At 41.5% G+C, this 21,639-nt stretch overlaps 1 protein-coding gene across 5 annotated transcripts in view; it reads right to left on the reverse strand.

The window, feature by feature from the left end:
* Positions 1-21,639, reverse strand: part of SPATA13 (spermatogenesis associated 13) — a 350,174-nt gene that overhangs the window by 52,227 nt on the left and 276,308 nt on the right. For 3 of the 5 annotated variants that reach the window (XM_058547859.1, XM_058547862.1, XM_058547861.1), the window contains 2 exons: positions 2,263-2,628; positions 332-476 (listed from right to left, as the gene is read on the reverse strand). The exons of 1 other annotated variant lie outside the window; for it this stretch is intronic. In XM_058547859.1, the coding sequence (XP_058403842.1) occupies positions 332-476; positions 2,263-2,628 (511 nt within the window). The remainder of the gene's footprint in view (positions 1-331; positions 477-2,262; positions 2,629-21,639) is intronic. One more of the 5 variants, XM_058547860.1, reaches the window with a different exon arrangement.

The following is a 21,639-nucleotide window of genomic DNA, read 5'->3' on the forward strand; positions in this document are numbered from 1 at the left end:
GTTAAGGCAAATCCCTGGGACTCCATTCGTAATCAGATCTCCACCCGTAGGAATTTAGGTACAGACACTATGAGAAGAGCAAGCTTCTCAACTTAGGATCACTGTGATGATGCAGAGCACCCACCCTGGACAGCTGAAGACGAACCCACGCCTGCAAGAGCAGCTCCTGGGATGAGCCTTCCTCAGTACCAGGCAACAACACCTTGGCCAAGACAGGCAGGAAGGTGCACAACCAACTGGGCACCTCAGCTTAACTAGAAAGTCAAATCAAGGATTCCACGCAGTTTCTGGAAGGAGAGACCCCCGACCAGGGAGGGCCCGTGAGACTCACTGTTGGATGCTCTCATCTGCCGCCGGCGTCCCACGCGGTCCAGCCCAATGGGTGTGCTCTGGGAAAAGGTGAGCGGCCGGAATCGGGCCGAAACCGCTTTGTAAGGTGGCACCTGGTGAGCGGGCACGGGCGGCCTGGTTGCCGGCTACAAAAGCAAAGCAAATGGCTGTGAGAAGGTGCCAGGAAGTGGCAGCTCCTGCAAGCTCTTCACACGCACAGCTGCGAGGAGCTCGGCACTCGCACCTCAAAGCTACTCACAGATGGGAAATGGTCTCTCCAATTCATGTCAAAAGCTTCAGGCTGCACCAAGGCTCAACTGCAATTAATTCCTCTAAAATCTTAAAAAGCCAGTATCAACTCAATGGCTCTTACCTCCCAGCATCACATTCCATCTTATTTGTCAGTGACATACCAATAGGTAACACTCTAAAAGCAAAGCGACTAAGAAGAGGAGAAGCCGATGTAGGAAGTGGTGGCTTTCTCACCAGAGGCAGGGTCAGAAGGGTAGGGAGACGTGTCCCAGCAGCAGCCTCCAGAGGAAGCAAGGGCAGCACCACAGACCACGGCCCGGGTGACACCACGGCCTGGCACTGCTCGGGCCTCCTTTTACTCATCCACACGCAGACACCAAGTAAGTGTTTGTGGAATACAAGCCTTGTTTACCTAAACTAACACCACATTGGGCTTTGTTTAAAAGAAGAGTTGGGTTTCCACAAATCTCCCCGGGTTCTCTTTAGAATCATCTATACGCTCTTTTGATTTTCCATATTAACCGTCCCTCTAACTGCATCGAAGGCCATGTTGGTTCACACTTTTCTTAGGTTTTCTTAGTATTTTTCCCCCCAACTCCCTAAATGAGCTACAGTGCAGGAAGTTCCCTTACTGCACTCTTTTCTGATGCTCTGGAGTGAAGTAATTTCTAAGTGCTTGAGAGCGTCCCTACGCTGTGTTTCAAGTTAGAATAGATTATAGCTTGCTCTAGTTGAGAATTATTTCCTAACACGTATAGCATCTTAACACAACAAAATGTTCGTGGTGTTCTTCAACTTAACTTGGTTTTACCTTAAGAATTCAATTCAGTTTAATTCAATTATGCAAGAGGTTTTTGAGTGCTTGCTATAAACAAGGCACTGTGCTGGGCTCTACAGAGAGAATGGAAACATAAAATCCAATACCAATATAGAATTTCCCTTTTAAGAGAATTTTATGGGTTATTTATGATATCAGCTAGCAAGTTTAAAAAATGCAATTGGGCACTTACTCATACACTGTTTTGTGAACCCTTGACCATGGCTGGGTATTAGTCTCACCAAATCATATAAACTCCTCCTGAACAGGCCTTCATTTAAATGTTTGTATCCTCAAAGTGCTCTTTGGGCAAGTGATAAATACTTGTTGAATTACTAAAATATACTAAGGGAATAATATTATTAAGATGTTAATCTACTGTCAAAGCAGTTGCAAAGCTGCAACTCCAATGTAAAGAGTAAGAAAATGGTAGAAAACAATTATTTCCTTATCTCCTAAAAAATTGATTTCTTCTTTATTTTCTTCTTATCTTTACATTTTAACAACGGGGGACACTTTCTCTGTCGAGAATTTCTTCTTTCAGAAGGCTCACTAAATATGCACTGCTACTTTCCCCTCATTCAAATCTCAGATGATTTAGAACAAACAGCAAACTAGTGTCACATATAACTCGAGACACCAGGAAAGGCAGAAGATTAGTAAGAAGCACCCAAACGTCAGATGGTTAGTTTTAATTCACGCGTGTTTTCAGACAAAGTCAGGAAGAAAGGCTGGAGCAGATGACGCCATCCTGGAGGCAGAGAGGAGAAAGGAAAGCAGGCCTCTGTTTAGTTTGCAGCAGAGAACAAAGGCCGGGAAGCTGGAGGGCTCTCTGGCTTTGGGAGAAGCACATCAGGTCTTACTTGGGCTAGAAGATTCTCTATTTCCTCTGCCTGGCTGTTCCCATAGAGGCTGACCCCACCTATCACAGAGATAGGGCGTCTTCTCCGGCTTCCTTTGGGGCAGTCTACGGCAGGGTTCCGGTCTGCAGGGTCCGTGGAGGCCATGCGTGGCTGGTGGTCACCGTCCACAATGTCCTCTTTCTGGGGGTCTACAGCAATTGAGTCTTCAGGAATAGACAAACTTCGGCTGGCCAACTGACCATAATCGGAGAGCGGTCGAGGCCTTGACCTTCTCCCAGAACCCCATCTCCTCCTGGTGATCCTCTGAGCCTCAGTCCTTTCTTCCTCCTGTGATGAGCCCCGCCTCCAGGATTCCTCAGTAACAACCTTTTCAAATGCGAACAAGTTAGATGAGGGCCAATATCCAGGAAGGTATTAAAAAAGAACAAGTATACATTCCCTCCCACCTTCCTCAGCCCTGCCCCAAGGCTTTCTTGATTTACTTGTTTATTTTAAAAGTTATTTGTATAATAGAAAGACATAATTGAAATGTGGATTAAAATAGGCAAATCTATCTTTAATTAATTGGTGACTGAATTAAAACCATAATTTAAATCGCGATGTTTGGTGACCAATGATGAGCTATGATAAAAGATATTAAGAAAATCAGCACTATGTGAGTTAATAGAAAGAACTTTTAACTATGGTAGGTGTCACCAAATACACATAACAATAGCGTGGAGGAAATGCAGGCCTGCCAGTAGAAGAAATGAACGTGCAATGCTATTGTTGCTACTCTAAGGTATTTTCTTTCAATAATGTTTAAAAATAGAAGGTGCTTTAAGAAGTCTGGGCTGTTAGGGTCTGACATTCAATGACTCAACTTAAGTTCTGATGGAGAGAGCACTGAACTAGGATTCAAAGAACTAGATCAGGCTATTAACCAGCTGTGAGCTTGGACAAATCACAACTAACCTTTCAAGATCTCAGATTTCAGACTAGACAATCCCACAGCTGGAGAGTCTATGATCCTAAATTAGGCAATACTTTCTAATTTTTCAAATAACTTTCTCTAGGAAAAAACCCAGGAAGTTTGGAAATGGGCAGACTTATGTTGCAGTCAGGCTGGGCCACTAGCTAGCTCGGTAACCTCACACAAGTTACTGAACTTCTGTGGGTTTAGTTCTCCAAGCATTCCCTGGGGAATAATACGTCCTTGTGAGGATGAAATCCAACAATAGGAAGTAAGATAGCCCTTATCAGCCATGGTTAATTATTGCTCTTAAAAAGCAGTGCCATAGAATAACCTCCCCTGGTTCAGGGTTCAGCACTGCCTAGAGATAACCTCCATCTCAGCAGACCCCCAAGTCTGGGCCCAGGGGAGGGCTGTTGCAGAGCTCCATCGGAGGGAGCAGAGAGAGGGATCGCAAAAGTATGCAGCAGACACAAGTCCGTGCCTGTGAGCCAGGCCTGGGTGCCTTCAGTTCCTCCATCCCTATAGATTATTTAAAAATAAAAGACAATAAAAACAGAAGTGGGCACAGGGAGGACAACTACAATAATCAGACGAGAGTCATGTGACTGCAGGGCAGGGAGAGCAGGCCATGCAGCCCTGGGCAACCCAGCCCCACCATGAGGACGGACTGGCCCAACAAGTCCCACCTCTTGCCAATCAGTGACAACTGAGATCCGAAATGCAAGTCCCATAATTTCCAACCTGATGTGCCTGAAGGTTCCCTAAGATCATATACTATGACAAATCTGATGAAGAGCAAAGGAAACAGGAAGGGATTTACAGATACTCCACTCCATCCCACTCCAGCCCATCATTTTTCAAATCAGGAAAGCTGAGACCTAGAGAATCGAAGTGACTTGCCCAGGGCCACACAGCCAATTAGCAGCAGCCGAGACACTGAAATGTGGGCCTCAGAATTTCTGTTCCCATAACACCAGAAAATTTCCCCACGATACCAAGTGACCTCTGCTCAAAAGAAAATGGGTTCTAGCCGTCACCACTTAGCTCTCTGTCTACTGATTCTTTTTTTTTTTTTTTTTTGGTGAGGAAGATCAGCCCTGAGCTAACATCCATGCTAATCCTCCTCTTTTTGCTGAGGAAGACTGGCCCTGAGCTAACATCCACGCCGATCTTGCTCCACTTTATGTGGGACGCCGCCACAGCATGGCCTGACAAGCGGTGCGTGGGTGTGCTCCCAGGATCCGAACCCGGGCCGCCAGCAGCAGAGATCATGCACTTAACCACTACGCCACGGGGCTGGCCCCTGTCTACTGATTCTCACTGCCTGGAATGCTATCTTTAATTCAAGTCACCACTGAAGGCGTCCAGAACACACCATTGTGGCACAAAAACTGTTTTGAGCTGAAGGCATTTAAGAATAGGCTTTTTTTCTGAACTCTCTTTTCTGCCTGAAAGCAGAGCCTCCCAAAAGAACTCAGTTATCATAAATCCCCTCTCTTGGGATAGGATTCTCTGCCTTCCAACCAGGGAAGACTGACATGTCACCCCAGAGGAGAAGCCCTCACCTAAACAGACATTGTCATAAAACTCATCTCTCCCATCTCTTCTTCTACAGGCCCATTTATTTTCCCTGAAAGTCACCCATTTTCCCATGAGTGCCCTTCTCCACCTCCCCTTCCCCTATAAAGATGGTATATAAGCCCCCAATTCTAACCACTTCCTCCAGTCACATTTTTCTGTGAACTCCCACTTACATGAATAAAAATCTGTCTTTTGTCAGTTTAATTTGCACACCTCCAAAAAGTTAACCTAAGAGGGTAGAGGCAAAGTGATAAAATTTCCTCTCCGACACCACCATGATAGAAATCATGGAAACGTTAATATTATTTTTTGTATTACATATGAAAAACAGACTATTATAATCAAATGGCACAGACAACTTAAGCACACAATGAGAATAAACCCATTTACATTATCACTCTGTGATCAAAAGATTCAGAAACAACGTGTCAGAAAAACAGAAGTACAACGGAATTACAGGCAAGGAGTAGTCTGGTCATAATCTACGTGCAGTTTTTGTTTTTTTTTCCCTGCACTTATGCAAGATGCAGCCTGCTTTTCCTAACTGATCGCGAAAAGAAAATAAGGAAACAGGTTTAGGAAAACAAGCAGTTGTCTCAGTTGTTCAAGTAACAAATCCTCCTGAGACCAAAGCCCAGTCCAGGAAGTGACGGAGGGTGGTGAGGAAGGTGCGCAAAGCGGGAGACGGCGCAGGACGGCTCCTTGAACACACTGTGCTTCCACGTCGGCTCCCGTTACGCGCAGGGGGCACGGACAACCCACTGTAATCCCACTTTAAGTATTTACACACTCCCACTGAAGATATAAAAGGAGAAAACACTCCCTTAGTGGTACCGAATGTTCCGGGAATTGCAAAAATTCCAGAATAATATATAAGAATGAAATGTCCATTTTACTCGTGGCAACAGTACAGAAGGCGGGAGGGAGAGGCGTAAAATCCCTCAGATTTAAGCTCACATTCAAACAGTTATGCTTAACCAGAGAGACTTACATTCCTTGTGAAACAAATTTGAACTCTGACGCATATTCTAAAACTGAATCTTCTTTTAGCAAAGTTTACGAACTTCCGAAATACGACCTAGGTTCCTTCCAGGGAACGTAGTCTGTGATTACACGTGGAAATACAAACACCCAGCACCAACAAACAACGCTCTCCAACCAGCCGACACCTACCCCGGACTCTGCTACAGGCAGCGGCGGCGCACAGACACACTGAAGGAACACGCAGTTGACCACGTCCATGCTCTGGGATTCTCTCCTGCCTTTGTAGCACTGCAGTCAGTGGTCTAAGTGGCCGAGCCTGAGCTCTGCCCAGTCCCGCTTCTTCTCACCATCCAGCAGCCTGAGCTTCACATCACCCAGGCCTCTCTCGGCTTGAACGGCCAATTCACACCCAAGTCGTAAACTTTGTAAACAGACTTGTCAGTGGAGTGGCTGCCCTTTTACCTCTTGCTTCTCAGCACAGTTTTAAGTACTTTCCCATTCAGGGGTCCCACATTTTTTCTTCCTATACAAGATTCCTTTCTTTACTTTTCAAAAGTAAAAAAGCCAAGACAGATCTTATTACCTCCAGTTAGATACTTCAAAACATTTTTTGAAACCACAGTGCGAGTAAATTATTAACCTGAGGATAAAAGAAAGATTGGCACAAAAAACCCAATGTCACACATATCCATTCAGAGGCTTGGTTTAAAGTAAGCGTATAAGGTGCAGTACCAAGTGCTGGGGGTGGAACTGTGTCCCTCTAAAAGATATATTGAGGTCCTAACCCCCAGCACCTGGGAATGCGACCTTAATTGGAAATACGGTGTCTCTGGACATAATCGAGTCGAGATGAAGTGATACTGGATTAAGCCCTAAGCCAATGGCTAGTGTGCCCAGAAGAAGAGGGAATTTGGACATAAAAAAACAGAGGGGGCGTCACGTGAGGACAGAGGCAAAGATCAGAGTGATGTGTCGGTAAGCCAAGGAGCCCCAAGGATTGCCGCCCCACCAGAGCTGGAGGAGGCCAGAACAGACTGTCCCCCAGGCCTCAGAGGGAGCGCGGCCCCGCCACACCCGATGTCAGACTTCAGGCCTCTACAGCGAGAATAAATGCCTGCTGTTTTGAGCCACCCAGTTTGTGGTCATTTGTTACAGCAGCCCTGGGAAACTAACACAGCAAGGTAATTCAGAAGAAAATATTATAGGCAAGGAAATTAAGATGGTTTGTGAAGACTGGGGGAAAAAAAAAAACTAAAGCAAAGAGAATTTACCCTGGACAAGCCAAAGGTGTTCTGAAGATGCATATTAACACAAAAAGCAAGCCTCCCAGGTTTTCCCAGTTATCAGAGTCCTGGATACGGTAGGGAATTCAGGTATAGCCACCAAGCTGGAGGTGAGAAGGGAAAACATCCTGACAATTAATGTTGCAGAGGACTGCAGTCATGACAGTAATGAAAGCTGTGGTTTTTGAATGCCTAGGACATGCCAGAACTATACCAGGCACATATTACCTTATTTAATCTTCACAACCACCCTCTGAGGTAGGTACTATTTGCCACATTTTACTGATTACAACATTGGGGCTAAAATAAATAAATTACTTGCTCACGTCAATAGAGCCAGAAAGGGGAGGGGCCCATTGTTCACCCAGTCTGTCTGATTTCAAAATCTCTCTCGTTTCCGCTCTGCATAGCATCCTTGGCGTATACTTTACAGAAGGAAAACAGAACTCTGTAGGTTTTCCTGCCCTTGGCTGTAGAGTTGCTTGGAGGAAGGGGAGAAGGCATGGCAGTTATGAGAGGTCTGATAACAGTGCTGGGGACCCAGAGACCCCTTCTTAGAATCACGTTTTTAAGGGCATAAAATAAAATAGATGGGATTATAAAGGAAATTGATTATTTTGAAATACAATTGTCAAAATAGTAACAGAACCGTGATATAATAATATATGTAACACATGAATTAAGAGGACTAGTGATAGGTCTAACACTGTCACACTTCCGAAGTACTGATGAGGATGAGAGCGATTTTAGGATATCAAAAACCTGTAGTGTGATGTGAAAAAGATCTGTGATTCCTACGGTGACAAGATCACAGGTGCTGCTACCACCACTCTGGTTTGATGCCTACATTCATAACGGAAGGAAATGCTACATTTTAGCTAGAGGACAGTGAAAATAAAAATAAAACCCCACTTCCTGATTTCTGTCCATGGAGCCCCTGGAGGAACGCAGGTTAAAAGCTGCCAGATTAGATAATATTACTAAAGAGTAGCCTACAGTACCAGCAGTGTGCTCCAACTCCAGAAAATGAAATTTTAGGCCTTATATATTATAAAATCAAAATAATAGCATCTCACTATTCAGAGCTACACATCATTACCTAATTTCCCCTAAATGAAAATTAATGTGTCTTAATAAAAAAGACCCTGCATAGTTCTTTTTTAGCATGGGAGTTAGATTATAGAGTCCTTAGAATGAGATCATGTTGTAAATATACGTCTAGGATTTTAAAGGAGGGAGGCAACTCTTAAGAGTCCAGATCAACTACCATATTTTGAGGAGTTGAATGCAAGAACGAGGAAATATTTACATATTTAGAAATAGAAAAGCTTGAGCCCTAATGACATTTTTTCCCTTTTTTTGGTTACTTTTAACACTAACAGGATAATACTTTACATTTACTTAAAAATCTTTTTTTCAGTTTTGTTGAGATATAATTGACATACAGCACTATATAAGTTTAAGGTGTATAACACAATGACTTGACTTACATATATTGTGAAATGATTACCACAGTAGGTTTAGTTAACATCCATCATCTCATATAGATACACATACACAAAAAAAAGGAAAAAAATGTTTTTTTTTCCCTTGTGATGAGAACTTTTAGGAAATACTCTTAGCAACCTTCAAATATACCGTACAGCAGTGTTGACTGTAGTCATCATGTTATACATTACATCCCCAGTACTCATTTATCTTATAACTAGAAGTCTGTACCTATAAATCTTAAATTTTCATCAACTTGCTTTAACATCTACCTAAAACTGTATTTTCAGACAAGTAAAGAAGACATTATTGTACCCATTTTAGAGATGAGAAGCCAGTCACAGAGAAGGCAATGGATTTCATGAAGGGCCACATGAGAGAGGGCAGGCACTTCATCTAATTTCATCTTTGCAAGGCCAGCACTAGACATGAGCCCCATTTGCAGCTGTAGGTAAGAAAAATGCCAAATAGTTTTATGGTTTACAGCAAAAACCCTTAGCAGCAACTTCCCCAAATCCTAGACCGTGTGATGTTGCTCCACAGAAGCCTCCGTGTGCTTGTCGCTTCCACGTGCCTCCACTTCTGGTCATGCTGCTCTTTGCTATCTTCTCCGGCGTCTGCAGTCTTCACTCTCAGTGCACACATACGCACATCTTTCTCTGACTCTTCCTCTATGGTGTTCTCCTCCCACAGCCCGTATCTTTCTTACCTTCATTCTTTTTCCCTGTTCTGTTCCATTCTCTCCTCATTGCCTGGAACTTTTTCCTTAACCGTTCATACATGGAACTCAAATCGAGTTGGTTTTGTTTCATTTACCAAATCATATTGAGTTTCTTGTCCTTAATTTTTAGAACAAGTATTGGAATAATCTTCCTCTTTCCCAAGTTGCCATCTCTTTTATAGTCCTTAATGGTGTGTGTGTGTGGGGGGGATCATCCTCATCTAACGAGAGGCGCACCAGAAAGAGACCTCCCACCACCCAGGTGTTCTAATTCTCCTTCCCCTAACTCTTTCAGGAGTTTGTGTATCTTTTCCTACAACACTCAGGCTAGGTAAGGAACAAACAACATGGGAGGGTGGCACTTTAACAGCAAAATTGCCCCAGTTAAGGAGGAGAGGAGAGGGGCAGCCACTGACTTAGTTCTGAAATAAGTAAATGACAAGGTAAATAACTAACGACCACGTTAAAATGGTGCCTGTTCAGACTGGCTCAACTCCACCCTTCACATCTCCTCTAGTTCAGGGACCATCTCGTGAAGGGACAGACACCATTGTCAACTTGTCCCTCCCCTTCTCAGACCCCGGATTTGGACTGAGCCTGGATCTGGACAGGGCCTGAGCAAGACACAAATGGGAAAGTACTGGGTTATTCCTTCCACGGCTTTTTCACAGGCAAAAGTAACTATTAACGATAGGATATGCTCTTACTAATGTGCTGCGTCTCTGCTTTAAGAGGTAAGGTTTTAAACTATAAGAATCTTCAGTGGTTGTTGAAATTCCAACAGCAAATGAAACGCAAATGACTAACCAAAAGCTGTTCTGATTATTATGGAATGGGATTACACATGCATCAATAATTTTTATGTAACTTATAAAAGTTCGAAAAAAAGAAAAGAAAAGAAACTATGATAATCTGGAAAGCTGTGGCCTTGTCCCTTGGGTTCAGGCCCTTTGTTTAAAATATGTGAGTAATTCATGCTTCTTACCCCCCTTTTAGTAAAAGGAGAGTGCAGCGGTGATATTAGATAGCTCGGATGTCCTTGCACGTGTAAACCGACGACAAAATATGCTTAAAACACAGTGTGTGCACCTATGGCCTTTGTCATTTGTTTTACAGGCAGAATAGATAATCTATTAAAGTGCAAATATTGAGGCTCATGAGAACACTTAATTTAATACTGTTAGCCCAGTTCTATGAGCATAAAGAAACACTTAATAAAAACCATGCAAGGTTTCCTCCCTTGGCCTTCGTAATAATCATTCACGGGAATTCCATTCTCTGGGCTTAACTAAAAACCCAACCAACCATTCTACCATCTCAAAGTCAACAGCAACACACGCTGAGCTGACGCTCAGGTAGGGAAAAGTAATAGAATTATAGGTCGCATGTTTTATGCCTGGACTCATGAAGAGTAAAGAGACAGTTTAAAACCATCATATTATGAAATAAATTTACCTAATGATTCCACCTTAAAATGTATTTTATCTCTGATAAAATACCACCCGAACACAAATTGACTGTGATTCTCTTTCCCCCATTATCAACAATCCTGTGTTGAGGGTTTCCTATTTAGTCTCAGACACTTGAGGAACAAGGTAATGGATCGTTTCCAACAAATAAGTTCCCGCTGTTGGCGACAGAATGTAAAAGGAAAGATTTAGGACTTACAAAAAATATCTTTTCTATATTTCTGTTTAAGCTTGAAGCCTTACTATATTGGAAGGAGAAAGTAGCTTAGGAAAGATGACGAGAAGGCAATCAATAGTGATTGGGAAGTTGGAAAAAAGACCTCAGAAGAGTCAGAGAAAGTAATGACCACAACTCATTTGGATTCTTTCAGCAATATTCACTGATGATAAATAGATTGTGTCATTCCCCATTTAAACTGTAAGGGTCCAGCCAATGGACATAATCAAGTAATCCCTGACCCTAAATTAGATCTGCTATTCATCAAGAACACTTCAGTAAGAGCCACTCGGACTGTCTGCATAGGGACCATCACAAAGGTAAGGCAAGACAAACAGATGGCACCAGTGGTGTTTTCTTTTTTATTTCCATCGAGGGATATGAGAATCTAGGGTGTACTGCTGCAAAATATCTTGAATATGTTTAATGAAAACTTGGCAGTAAGAGAGTTACAGATGAATAATTTATACCACAAAAAGTGTAAAAATATAAAAGCCAAATACACAATGGAACCTTGCTATAAATAAATATACAAAAACTTGTATATTAGGGAATAGGGCTATAATACTTTATCTTAGTCACAACTGTATTTAAGGCTCCAGCCTGTGGCACCACCTATTAGAAATGGCAGAGCTCTGGCCCTGGAGTCACACGACTTCTACTGCCCAAGGTGGCTTTCCTTCCTGTGCCATCAGGTGAAGCACCAACAGAGGCTGCCAGAAAGGGGACTGAAGCTCCTTAGCTGAGCTACCTAGCCCATTCCAAGGAGCCAAAAACCCACCTAAAAAATCAAGAACAAGGACTCTGATTTGGGTGGGGACCAAGAGAGGTAGGAAGGAGCCCAGGTTCACTGGCAAGAGCACTAGACGTGGAGTCAAAGAGAAAATGAAATGGAAATTGATCACACGACTATGACACCAGCATTTGAAATACGGCCTTTATCGATCACATCTCACTTAATTTTAAAACCCTGGGCAGTAGATACTTATAAATTCTGTTTTATAGATATGAAAGATTAAAAGATTCCACCAAGGATCAGAAACTAGCAAGTGGTTGGAATCTAAGTCCGTATACCAGACCCCAAAGCAGATGCTGCTTCTGGGCCTCCTTCCCCATTTTGAGACCTGGCTCTAGGCCCAGCTCTGCCACTCACCAGCTGTGTGACTTGGGAGGGTCCTCTAACCTTTTCAGGCCTTGTTTTCCTCCTCTTTTAAAGCAAATCCAAAAATGCTGACCTACTTCACAGGGTGGCTGTGAGAAATGCAACAGAGTCGTGTGAAGAACCCTTATTAACTGAAAAAGCATCACATAAATGTGAGAGATTACTACTGATACTTTATTTATAAAAGACGATTACATTTTTAAAGTTCCAAAATGAGTTGGTAAAATGCTAGTTCCAGCAGCGGGTGTAGCAATCGCTACTCACACTTCTCAACATATTTTAAACCAAATGCTTTATTTCACCATTTCTTGCTTGAAAAGTTTTAATTTCATTCTTTTTGCCAAAGGGAATTTTTGTTTGTATTCTGCAGAAATTCATATCCAATTGATAATAAAGTTAAATGAAAAAAATAGGGTTATAAGCTATCTTTAACTTTTTCAGGAATGCCTCTCTTTCCTAAATCAAGAGTTTCTGGGGTAGATCTGGAAGAGAAATGCCCAAGCCTAAAACACAAGATACTTAATACCTAGAGGATCCTCAGCCTGGAGGGCGGATCTCAAACTTTAGTGTGGCAAAAATAATTTCCCTGGGGAGTGTGTTAAAAGTCCAGATTACTGGGTCTGGATCCTAGTGGTTCCAATTCAGTAGCTCCAGGTGGGGCTCAGGAATCTGCACCTTTAGCTCACATCCTGAGTGGTCTTCATTCCAAACTTTGAGAAACTCCAGCTAGAAGACTGGAAGTAACTCGTGAAGTTTAACTGTTCTGTATTGAAGTGTCTGACAAAAGGCAGCAATTTTAATGTTAACAATGAATATGATAAAAGCTAACATTCATTGAATTTACTATGTTCCAGGCACTGTGATAAGTATCTTATATGCATTATTTCATTTAATCCTGGTAAGTACTATTATCTCCATTTTTAAAGAAATTGAAGCTTAAGGAGGTCAAGTGTCTTTCTTAAGGACATACAGCTGGTTAGTAGTAAAACTAGGATTTGACCAGGCAGCCCTACTACAAAGCCCAACTACTTTATACCACAGAGCCTCCCGACCATTCAGCAAGGTTGGCATCGATGGCTGGCACCCGCGTGGATGCAGGTTTCCTAGGAAGTCACCAGCTGTGAGACCTCTTTCCTCTCCAACCCAGCTGAGCCCCCTCCACCATTCCTGCACCAACAGTGACTCCCGGAAGTCCTCCCCTTAGCTTCACTATGATCATTCCAAAGGAACGGAGCATTCCAAATTGTACTTTTGTCCCCAGACTGTCAGTGGTAGGAGAAACATAGGTAACATCCAGCATATACAGTGACGTATGGCAATCTGTACTGATGGCCTTGCCAATTAAACCTACGGCATTCCTCCGATTATCATGGCAGATACATCCAAATGAACACGCGTCACCAAGACAACTGGAGAGTAACTCCCAACTCGGATGCTCTCTGATCTTAATTATTACAAGAAAGCTGAAGATGAGAAAAACAGAACAGGGGAAGAACATATATACTGTCATCAGCTTCTTAATCATCAAGGTAAAATTTCTCCCAAAGAATGACACTATTTTTCTGTATTTTATAACTTCAGTAAGGTCTTATTATGTCTTTGTTATCCACAAATTAAAACAGGCATTAAATAGGAGAAAATATTAAAACTTTGATAAATACACTATGATATTGGCTCATATTATTTCATTTAAGTATTTCATATACTTTAGAAAAATTAAAATGCATAGCATTAATATGATACAGTATATCACTTATACTTGATTACAAATGGTATTATGGTAATTTCTATAAAAACTAGGCTCTTGCTCAGGTACATAGGTACGGTTCTCCCTCTCCTCACCTTGTTCTTAACAAGAGAATCCCATCTGATGACACTTCACTAGAGAGAAACTGTTCTAGAAATGAGCCACTGTCAAGTTCAAGAATTACGTGTATGTTTTTGTTTTCTTTAGATTTTACATTTTTAGAAATAATTTTAGAAACAGCCTTTTAACTTTATAAAGTTCCCTAGCCTGTCAAACATTGAGCACCCATTCAGAAATACTTTGAAACTTTCCACTGGGAAAATAATATATGTTTATGTAATGACAAGCATAAACCTTTTCAGAGCAAGCAGTAACTTCTTTAAAAAAGAGTGAGGTAGAGGGGCCGGCCCCATGGCGCAGTGGTTAAGCGTGCTCGCTCCGCTGCTGGCGGCCTGCGGTTCACAGGTTCAGATCCCGGGCGCGCACCTACGCACCGCTTGACAAGCCATGCTGTGGCAGCGTCCCATATAAAGTAGAGGAAGATGGGCATGGATGTTAGCCCAGGGCCAGTCTTCCTCAGCAAAAAGAGGAGGATTGGCAACAGATATTAGCTCAGGGCTAATCTTCCTCACAAAACAAACAAACAAAACAAAACAAAACAAAAGAGTGAGGTAGAAAATATTGACCCAATTGTTAAAGTAAAAAGCCACTTTCACATTTAGACTCACAACCTGCATTTTTATGATTTAATAATATTTTTGCAAGACATCTTTTTTCTCTTTAGGAATTCTCCTGCAAAAAGGAAAATAAATAAATAAATAATCCAAAAACACCCTAGGAGAAACTAAACATAAGCCAGCACAAAGATGACTAATAGAAAGCACATTAATTCTTCTCACAACACAAGAAAGTGCACGTCATGGGGGGAAAATATCTGTTGAATGAATGTCCGTCCCAGGACTGCTACTTAGGGAATATTATAAAACACGGAGAGTATAGCAGATATCCCTGTAACAAAATGTCAAATTCATTAGAAAAATATTTTTTAAAAGCACAAATAATATCATATTTTAAAATAATCTTTCTAACTGCAATTGCAATTCTTGTGATTCAAATTCTAGAGTTTCTTTGTCAGAGAAAATGGAGAACCCAGTGCAGTGTGGGGGAACTTACATTCTCTGTAGTGTAAAAACTGTGGGCAGTTCCACAAAGGGAGGTGGGATAACTGGATGTCCATGTACAAAAAATGAACCTAGACCTTCCTCACAGTATACACAAAATCAACTAAACATGCAGCATATACCTAAACATAAGATCTAAACTGTAAAATTTCCGGAAGACAAGATAGGAGAAAATCTTTGTGATCTTGGGATAGGCAATGATTTCCTAGATCTAACACCAAAAGCACAATCCCTAAAAGAAAAAAATTGGTAATTGGATTTTCATCAAAACTAGAAACTTGTGCTCTTCAAAAGATACCATTAAGAAAACAAAAAGTCAATCATGAGACTGTGAGAAAATATTTGCAAATCATATATCTGATAAAGGACTTGTATCCAGAATATATAAAGAAATCTTATTGTTCAATAAGACAAAAAATGCAATAAAATTATGAGCAAAAGAGTTGAACAGACAGTTCACCAAATAAGATACATGAATGACTAACAAACACATGAAAAGAGGCTCAACATCATTAGTCATTAGGGAAATGCTAATTAAAATCAAAATGAGATACCACCATATACCCACTTGGATGCTAGAATCCAGAGCACTGACAATACCAAGTACTGACAAGGATGCAAAGAAACTGGAACCGTCACACATTGCTGGTGGGAATAGACAAGAGGACAACCGTTTTAGAAAACAGCGCAGCAGTTCTTCAAACGGTTAAACACATAATGACCATATGACCCAGAAATTAAACTCCTAGTTATCTACTCAAGAGAATGGAAACATAAGTCCACACGAGACTTGTACATAAGTGTTCATAGCAGCGTTACTCGTAATAGCCGAAAAGTTGGAAACAACTCAAATAGCTATCAACTGATAAATGGATAAACAAAATGTGGGATATCCATACACTGAGCATTATTTGGCCGTAAAAATAAATGAAGTACTGATATGGACTACAACATGATGAACCCTGGAAACAATATGCTAGGTCAAAGAAGCCAAACACAAAAAAACATATATTACATGATCCCATTTCTATGAAGTGCCCAGAAAGGTAAAATCTCTAGACACAAAAAGTAGATCAGGTGCTGGGGATGGAGCTGGGAGTGACTGCAATGGGCATGAGGTTTCTTTCTGGGGTGATGGAAATGCTTTAAAATTAGATAGTGGTGATGGCTGCACAACTCCATAAATTTACTAAAAGTCATTTAATTACTCACTTAAAAAAAAGTATAAAGAAGAAAGCAGATCAGTAGTTGTCTAGGTCTTTAGTGGGAGCAGGAATTAATCACAAAAGGGCATGGTGGAACTTTTTGGGGTAATGGAAGTGTTCTATAACTTGACTGTGGTGGTAGCCACACAACTCTATAGAATTCCTAAGAATCATCAAACTGTGTACTTATAATTGGTAAAATTTTACGTTATGCAAATTATACCTCAATAAAACTCCTTAAAAATCTTGGGCAGACTTTTAAGGTCACTACATTTACTTGTACATATGCAACCTCATCTTTCTGGTTCTAGGAATGGCTCTGTGAAATAGCTGTGGATAATTTCTAACCTCCGGGAGAATTGTTTAAATCTCTCAACTAGCTATTTGAGTAACCTAAAGAGTAACGTCTGAGCAATCTACAAAGAGTCAAAATTATGTAATGTATCTGTATCTTTGATTAAATCAAACAAAAACCAGAACCTTGGAGCTATCATTATGTATGAAGTGTCCCTCATCATCATAAAACTCCAGAATTTGTAGTTCACATTGAAAATAGGCCCGAACATAGCCCTTGTTCACCTGCTGGATTATTCCAGTACTAGAAGGTGGAGGGAGGCTTCATTTTAGTGACAATGTACCTTCCGGTGCCACAAAAATCCCCTCTTTTCTCTTTCTGAGGCAGGAACAAAAATGCAAATGGTGATTCTAGGGATGGGGCCAGTGGAGAGGCGAGAGAGCTAAAATCACCACTTAACAGGGACTGGAGAACCATGCATGGAGTGCCATGGCAAGTCGACCCCAGGGGGCAACAAGAATTTGTATTCTACAGAACTAATGTCCCCCAGTCAAGCACTCAAATCGTTTTCACTTTATAAAAATGTATAGTGCAACGAGTGTTCAAGTAAACCGAGGCTCAGAAAAGGAAAGCGATTCCCACAAGGTGCCGTCACGTTAGCAGAAGGGCTAGGATAATGACCTAAATTCAGCCCTAGTCCACTGTTTTTGTGGCTTGATTATTGATCCCAACACAACAGTTTCCTCCCAATCGCCCCGTCATCTGACTTCTCTCTCCCCCAAAACATTCAAATGCTAATTAAAAATATAAACTGCAAAATCATTTTGAAGCCCATTCTCTTCTCTCCATTTCCATAGTCTTAGTATATAGATCTCATCACCTCTGGACTAGACTATTGAGGAACACCATCTCTCCCGAGGGCCACCCCCATCCCAGGCCTCTCCATGTAGCTCGTCCCCCTCTGCAGCCCCTGGCAGAACACCTCTCCGGCTTTCTACGCCTGCAGGGCAAAGTCCAAACTCTGTAGGTCCTAGCAAGGACCTTCCTAATTACGTGCAGACCTATCTCTCCAACCTAATCTCCCAGTTCTCCACCCAACCACCCTGCACAGAAGTTATGGTGAGCAATTTCCAGTTCCCTGAGCACAACAGATTAGCCTTTGTGGACACTTACTCTACGCAAAGCTTGGTGCTAAGTGCTCTACACGCACTCCCTCATTAACCTTCACAACAACCCTATGTGGTGGGTAGGTACTCTTACTATGCGCAGTTTACAAGGGAGGAAAATGAAGCTCGGAGAACTCCTCTGGCTGACTCTGTCCACAGTACTTGCCTCCTCCCCTGCTCTTCCAGTGGGCCTGGAAGGCCCTGCCGCTCCTCCTCGACTGCTGCCCCATGTGTCCCCCATCCTACTCTTCTTCAAGACCCTAGTCAATTGTCCCTCCCCAATTATGCCACCCTTCACCCAGAGTTAACAATTCTGTCTTTGGTGCTCCCATGAGGAATGAGGAATTGGGTACATTCCTCATTAGAAACACTTATCACACTATATCATAATTATTTGTAAACATTCCAGTCTACCAGTTGGACTGTGAATCCATGAGAATAAGTTTTTTTTTTTAAATTCTTTCTTGTGTATGTCTGACATATAGCAGGCAGGCAATAAACAAATGATAAGGCGCGTTTATAATGTGTTTCATTCACTCCTGTTCCTTCCTTACATATTCTATTTCCACCCCCACATTTCAGAGCCTTATTACCTCTCAGCTCTCTTTGGTAATAAATTTCTGATAGCTTTCCCTCTGGTCACCTTTCTTTCCAATTCTCTTCTTTACCAATGGTGGATTAACTTCTCTAAAACCCAGTTCTGAACCTGGCTCTTCTCTATTCAAAAATATCCATGACTCTGCATGCTTACCAAGTAATGTATAGATTCTTTACTCTGGAATTCAGGAGTGTCCATGGTCTGGGCTTAATGACTTCATCTTAACTTGGATCATCCCCCCCGCACCAAACTAAACTATGTTACTTTCTGTTCTCTCAAATCACATAGCACCTCTGTACATCTGACCACCGAAATACTCTGCTTTCCTCTCTATAACTACCTGTAGAAATCTCATCTTCTTCACAGCAGACTCAATCACCCTTATCCAGCCTTCCTTGACTGGATACATGAGTAAGAACTACAACTCTTCTGAAATCCCACAGCGTGATGGTTTTACCTCTTTTGTGGGATTTAATCCTTTCTGCATAGCTCGATTATGATTTAGATACATGCTAACTCATCTATAACCTCTGTACATCACCCATTATTCCTTATAGAGCTACCCCTAACTGAGCGTCTTACACCTGGTAGGTGCTCAACAAAGTTGCTTTGGTGCATTACTGAATGAACATATAGATTTCGCAATCCTCCACAAGACTGTAACACTGTGGCACGTCAAAAACCAGTTTTGGGAAAATCAGCCTAAGTCTTAGGATGCCAGGTCAATCTAGGATGGAAAAATCATCTAAATGGACAGTGAACATCCCACAGTGACAGCCAGAGTTAAACACCAGGCTAAGTGTTCAATATTATTAACCAATAATTTCCTTGGTTCTTAGAAACGTCCAAGGCAGACAAAGCTATTCCACTGTCTTCCCTTGAGAAGACTGAGGCCAAGTGAACGTCAACAGTGTGCCCAGTGGTAGGTGTCTTTTAATCGGCAGAGCCAGGAACCCAACCAGACTAGAAACATTTACCCAAAGAATAAAGCTCACTGTAAAGGAGTTACAATGGATTCTCATCATTTAAAAGAGCCCCATCTAAGGCATATTTCGACACTATGCAGTCTACACTGCATGACTAAGGACAGGGTCCCTTTCCTAGTGACCTAATTCAGCCAAAGGAGTTATTGTGTGACTTGGTGGGAAAACAAGCAGTAACACTTTAAATCCCTGTACCTATACATTTATAAGGGAACAGATAGCACTGTCGACAAGCGTAAATGCTAAACTGCATTTTCAGTTATTCTTTTTGTGTTGGGTGAGGAAGATTGGCCCTGAGCTAACATCTGTGCCAATCTTCCTCTATTTTGTATGTGGGATGCTGCCTCAGCATGGTTTGATGAGCGCTATGTAGGTCTGCACACAGGATGATCTGAACCTGCGAACTCCGGGCTGTCAAAGTAGAGCGGGCGAACTTAACCCTACACCACCGGCCAGGCCCTAAACTGCATTTTAAACTCAGTAACAATTTTAGAGGCTCCACCATTCAACAGACGGTTGTTCTTACAACAAAGTTTACCACTAGGTGGCAGCAGTGTATCATTAATGAGGTGATTTTTCTACAGTGCTGTGTAAATCAAGGTAGCTTGGCATTTTCCCAACTCTTCTTCACTGTAATACACAATCTTGTTAAACTGTTGCAGTTTTTCAAAGATTATTTTGTCACTTTTAGAGTGGTATGTTACAAATAAACGATTCTAAATCTAAAAAAATTATTCTCCGTTATTGAAAATTGCATTATATTTATTTTAAATATCATAACATATACAGATTTCAACTTTTTTCTACATCAACCTTTTTATATTCAACAATAACCACAGCTTAAACTAGCTTTAAACATATAAGTAGAACCGTACTATCAACGAATCAAAAAATATACTGTACATTACAATACAGTAAAGACTGAAATTTAATTTTGTGTAATACTATATAATAGACAAAAACTGCTTTGGACCTATGAAAGTTGGAATTCTTGCATTTTGCAAGGTTTTTTTTTGTTTGTTTTTGTTTTTGTGAGGAAGATGGGCCCTGAGCTAACATCTGCCAATCCTGTTTTTTTTTTTGCTGAGGAAGACTGGCCCTGGGCTAACATCCATGCCCATCTTCCTCCACTTTATATGGGATGCCGCCACAGCATGGTTTGACAAGCAGTGCGTTGGTGCGCGCCCAGGATCTGAACCGGCGAACCCCAGGCCACCGCAGTGGAACGCACACACTTAACTGCTTGCACCACTGGGCCAGCCCCTGCAAGGTTTTTTGTTTGTTTGTTTTGTTTCATTTTGTATTTCATTTCTGAATGTCAAAATAAAAGAGGTTTCAGGTTAATTTTACAAGCACTTCTCTGCAATTAACATTGAAGATTACCAATATATAAAATGCAAATTGGGCAAAACCATCATTATACTTTTTTTTTTGACATATACTTTAAAAAAACAAGAGGAAGGTTGATGTGTTACATCAGAATATTGAGGAAATGAATGCAACTTAAAAATGTGATGTCTTGGGGCTGGCCTGGTGGCATCGTGGTTAAGTTTGCGCATTCCGCTTGGGCAGCCCGGGGTTTGCTGGCTTGGATCCTGGGCACAGACCTATGCGCCACTCATCAAGCCATGCTGAGGTGGCATCCCACACAGAGCATCTAGAAAGATGTACAACTATGACATACAACCATGTATTGGGGCTTTCGGGAGAAAAAAGGAAAAAAGGGAGGAAGATTGGCAATGGATTTTAGCTCAGGGCCCATCTTCCTCAAAAAAAAGAAAGAAAATACTTCCCTTTTAAAAAAAATGTGATGTCTTGAGGCAAATTTGTAGAATTATCAACATGGGTGCACTTTTAATAATTTGTGTCCTTCTGCTTTCTATCTTTCATGATCCCTTGCGGACAGAAATTAAATTATACATAACCAAGAATAGCAAACATACATGAAACCTACATAATGGTCAAAATTAACCTGGGAAGTAACTAAGTTAGAAACTAACTCTTGCATATGTTCACTTAATATGCACAGAGGAATAAAATATTTTAATCATTTTTTTCACTAATTTTATTAAAATAAAATCCCCACCTCTAACATAAAGAGCCCTCTAGACCTATGCAAATCCGTTTTCCTTGGTTGGTTCCCAAACCATCAGCGGGGCAGGTTGGGGTATTTGGTGGAAGCAATTAAGCTTCATTTCAACATCCAGGAAGGAGTGAAGCCTAGACTGGTTCAGGCCTTGGCCAATTAAACAAATGAGAGCCGGCAGAATTGGAACTTCTTCCCAAGGCTGGCAACTAGTCCTGTGTCCTTACAGCTGTTCCACAAGGCTTCTTTGGAAATA

This window comes from Diceros bicornis, chromosome 9 (assembly GCF_020826845.1).
Source record: "Diceros bicornis minor isolate mBicDic1 chromosome 9, mDicBic1.mat.cur, whole genome shotgun sequence".
NCBI classification, from domain to species: domain Eukaryota; kingdom Metazoa; phylum Chordata; class Mammalia; order Perissodactyla; family Rhinocerotidae; genus Diceros; species Diceros bicornis.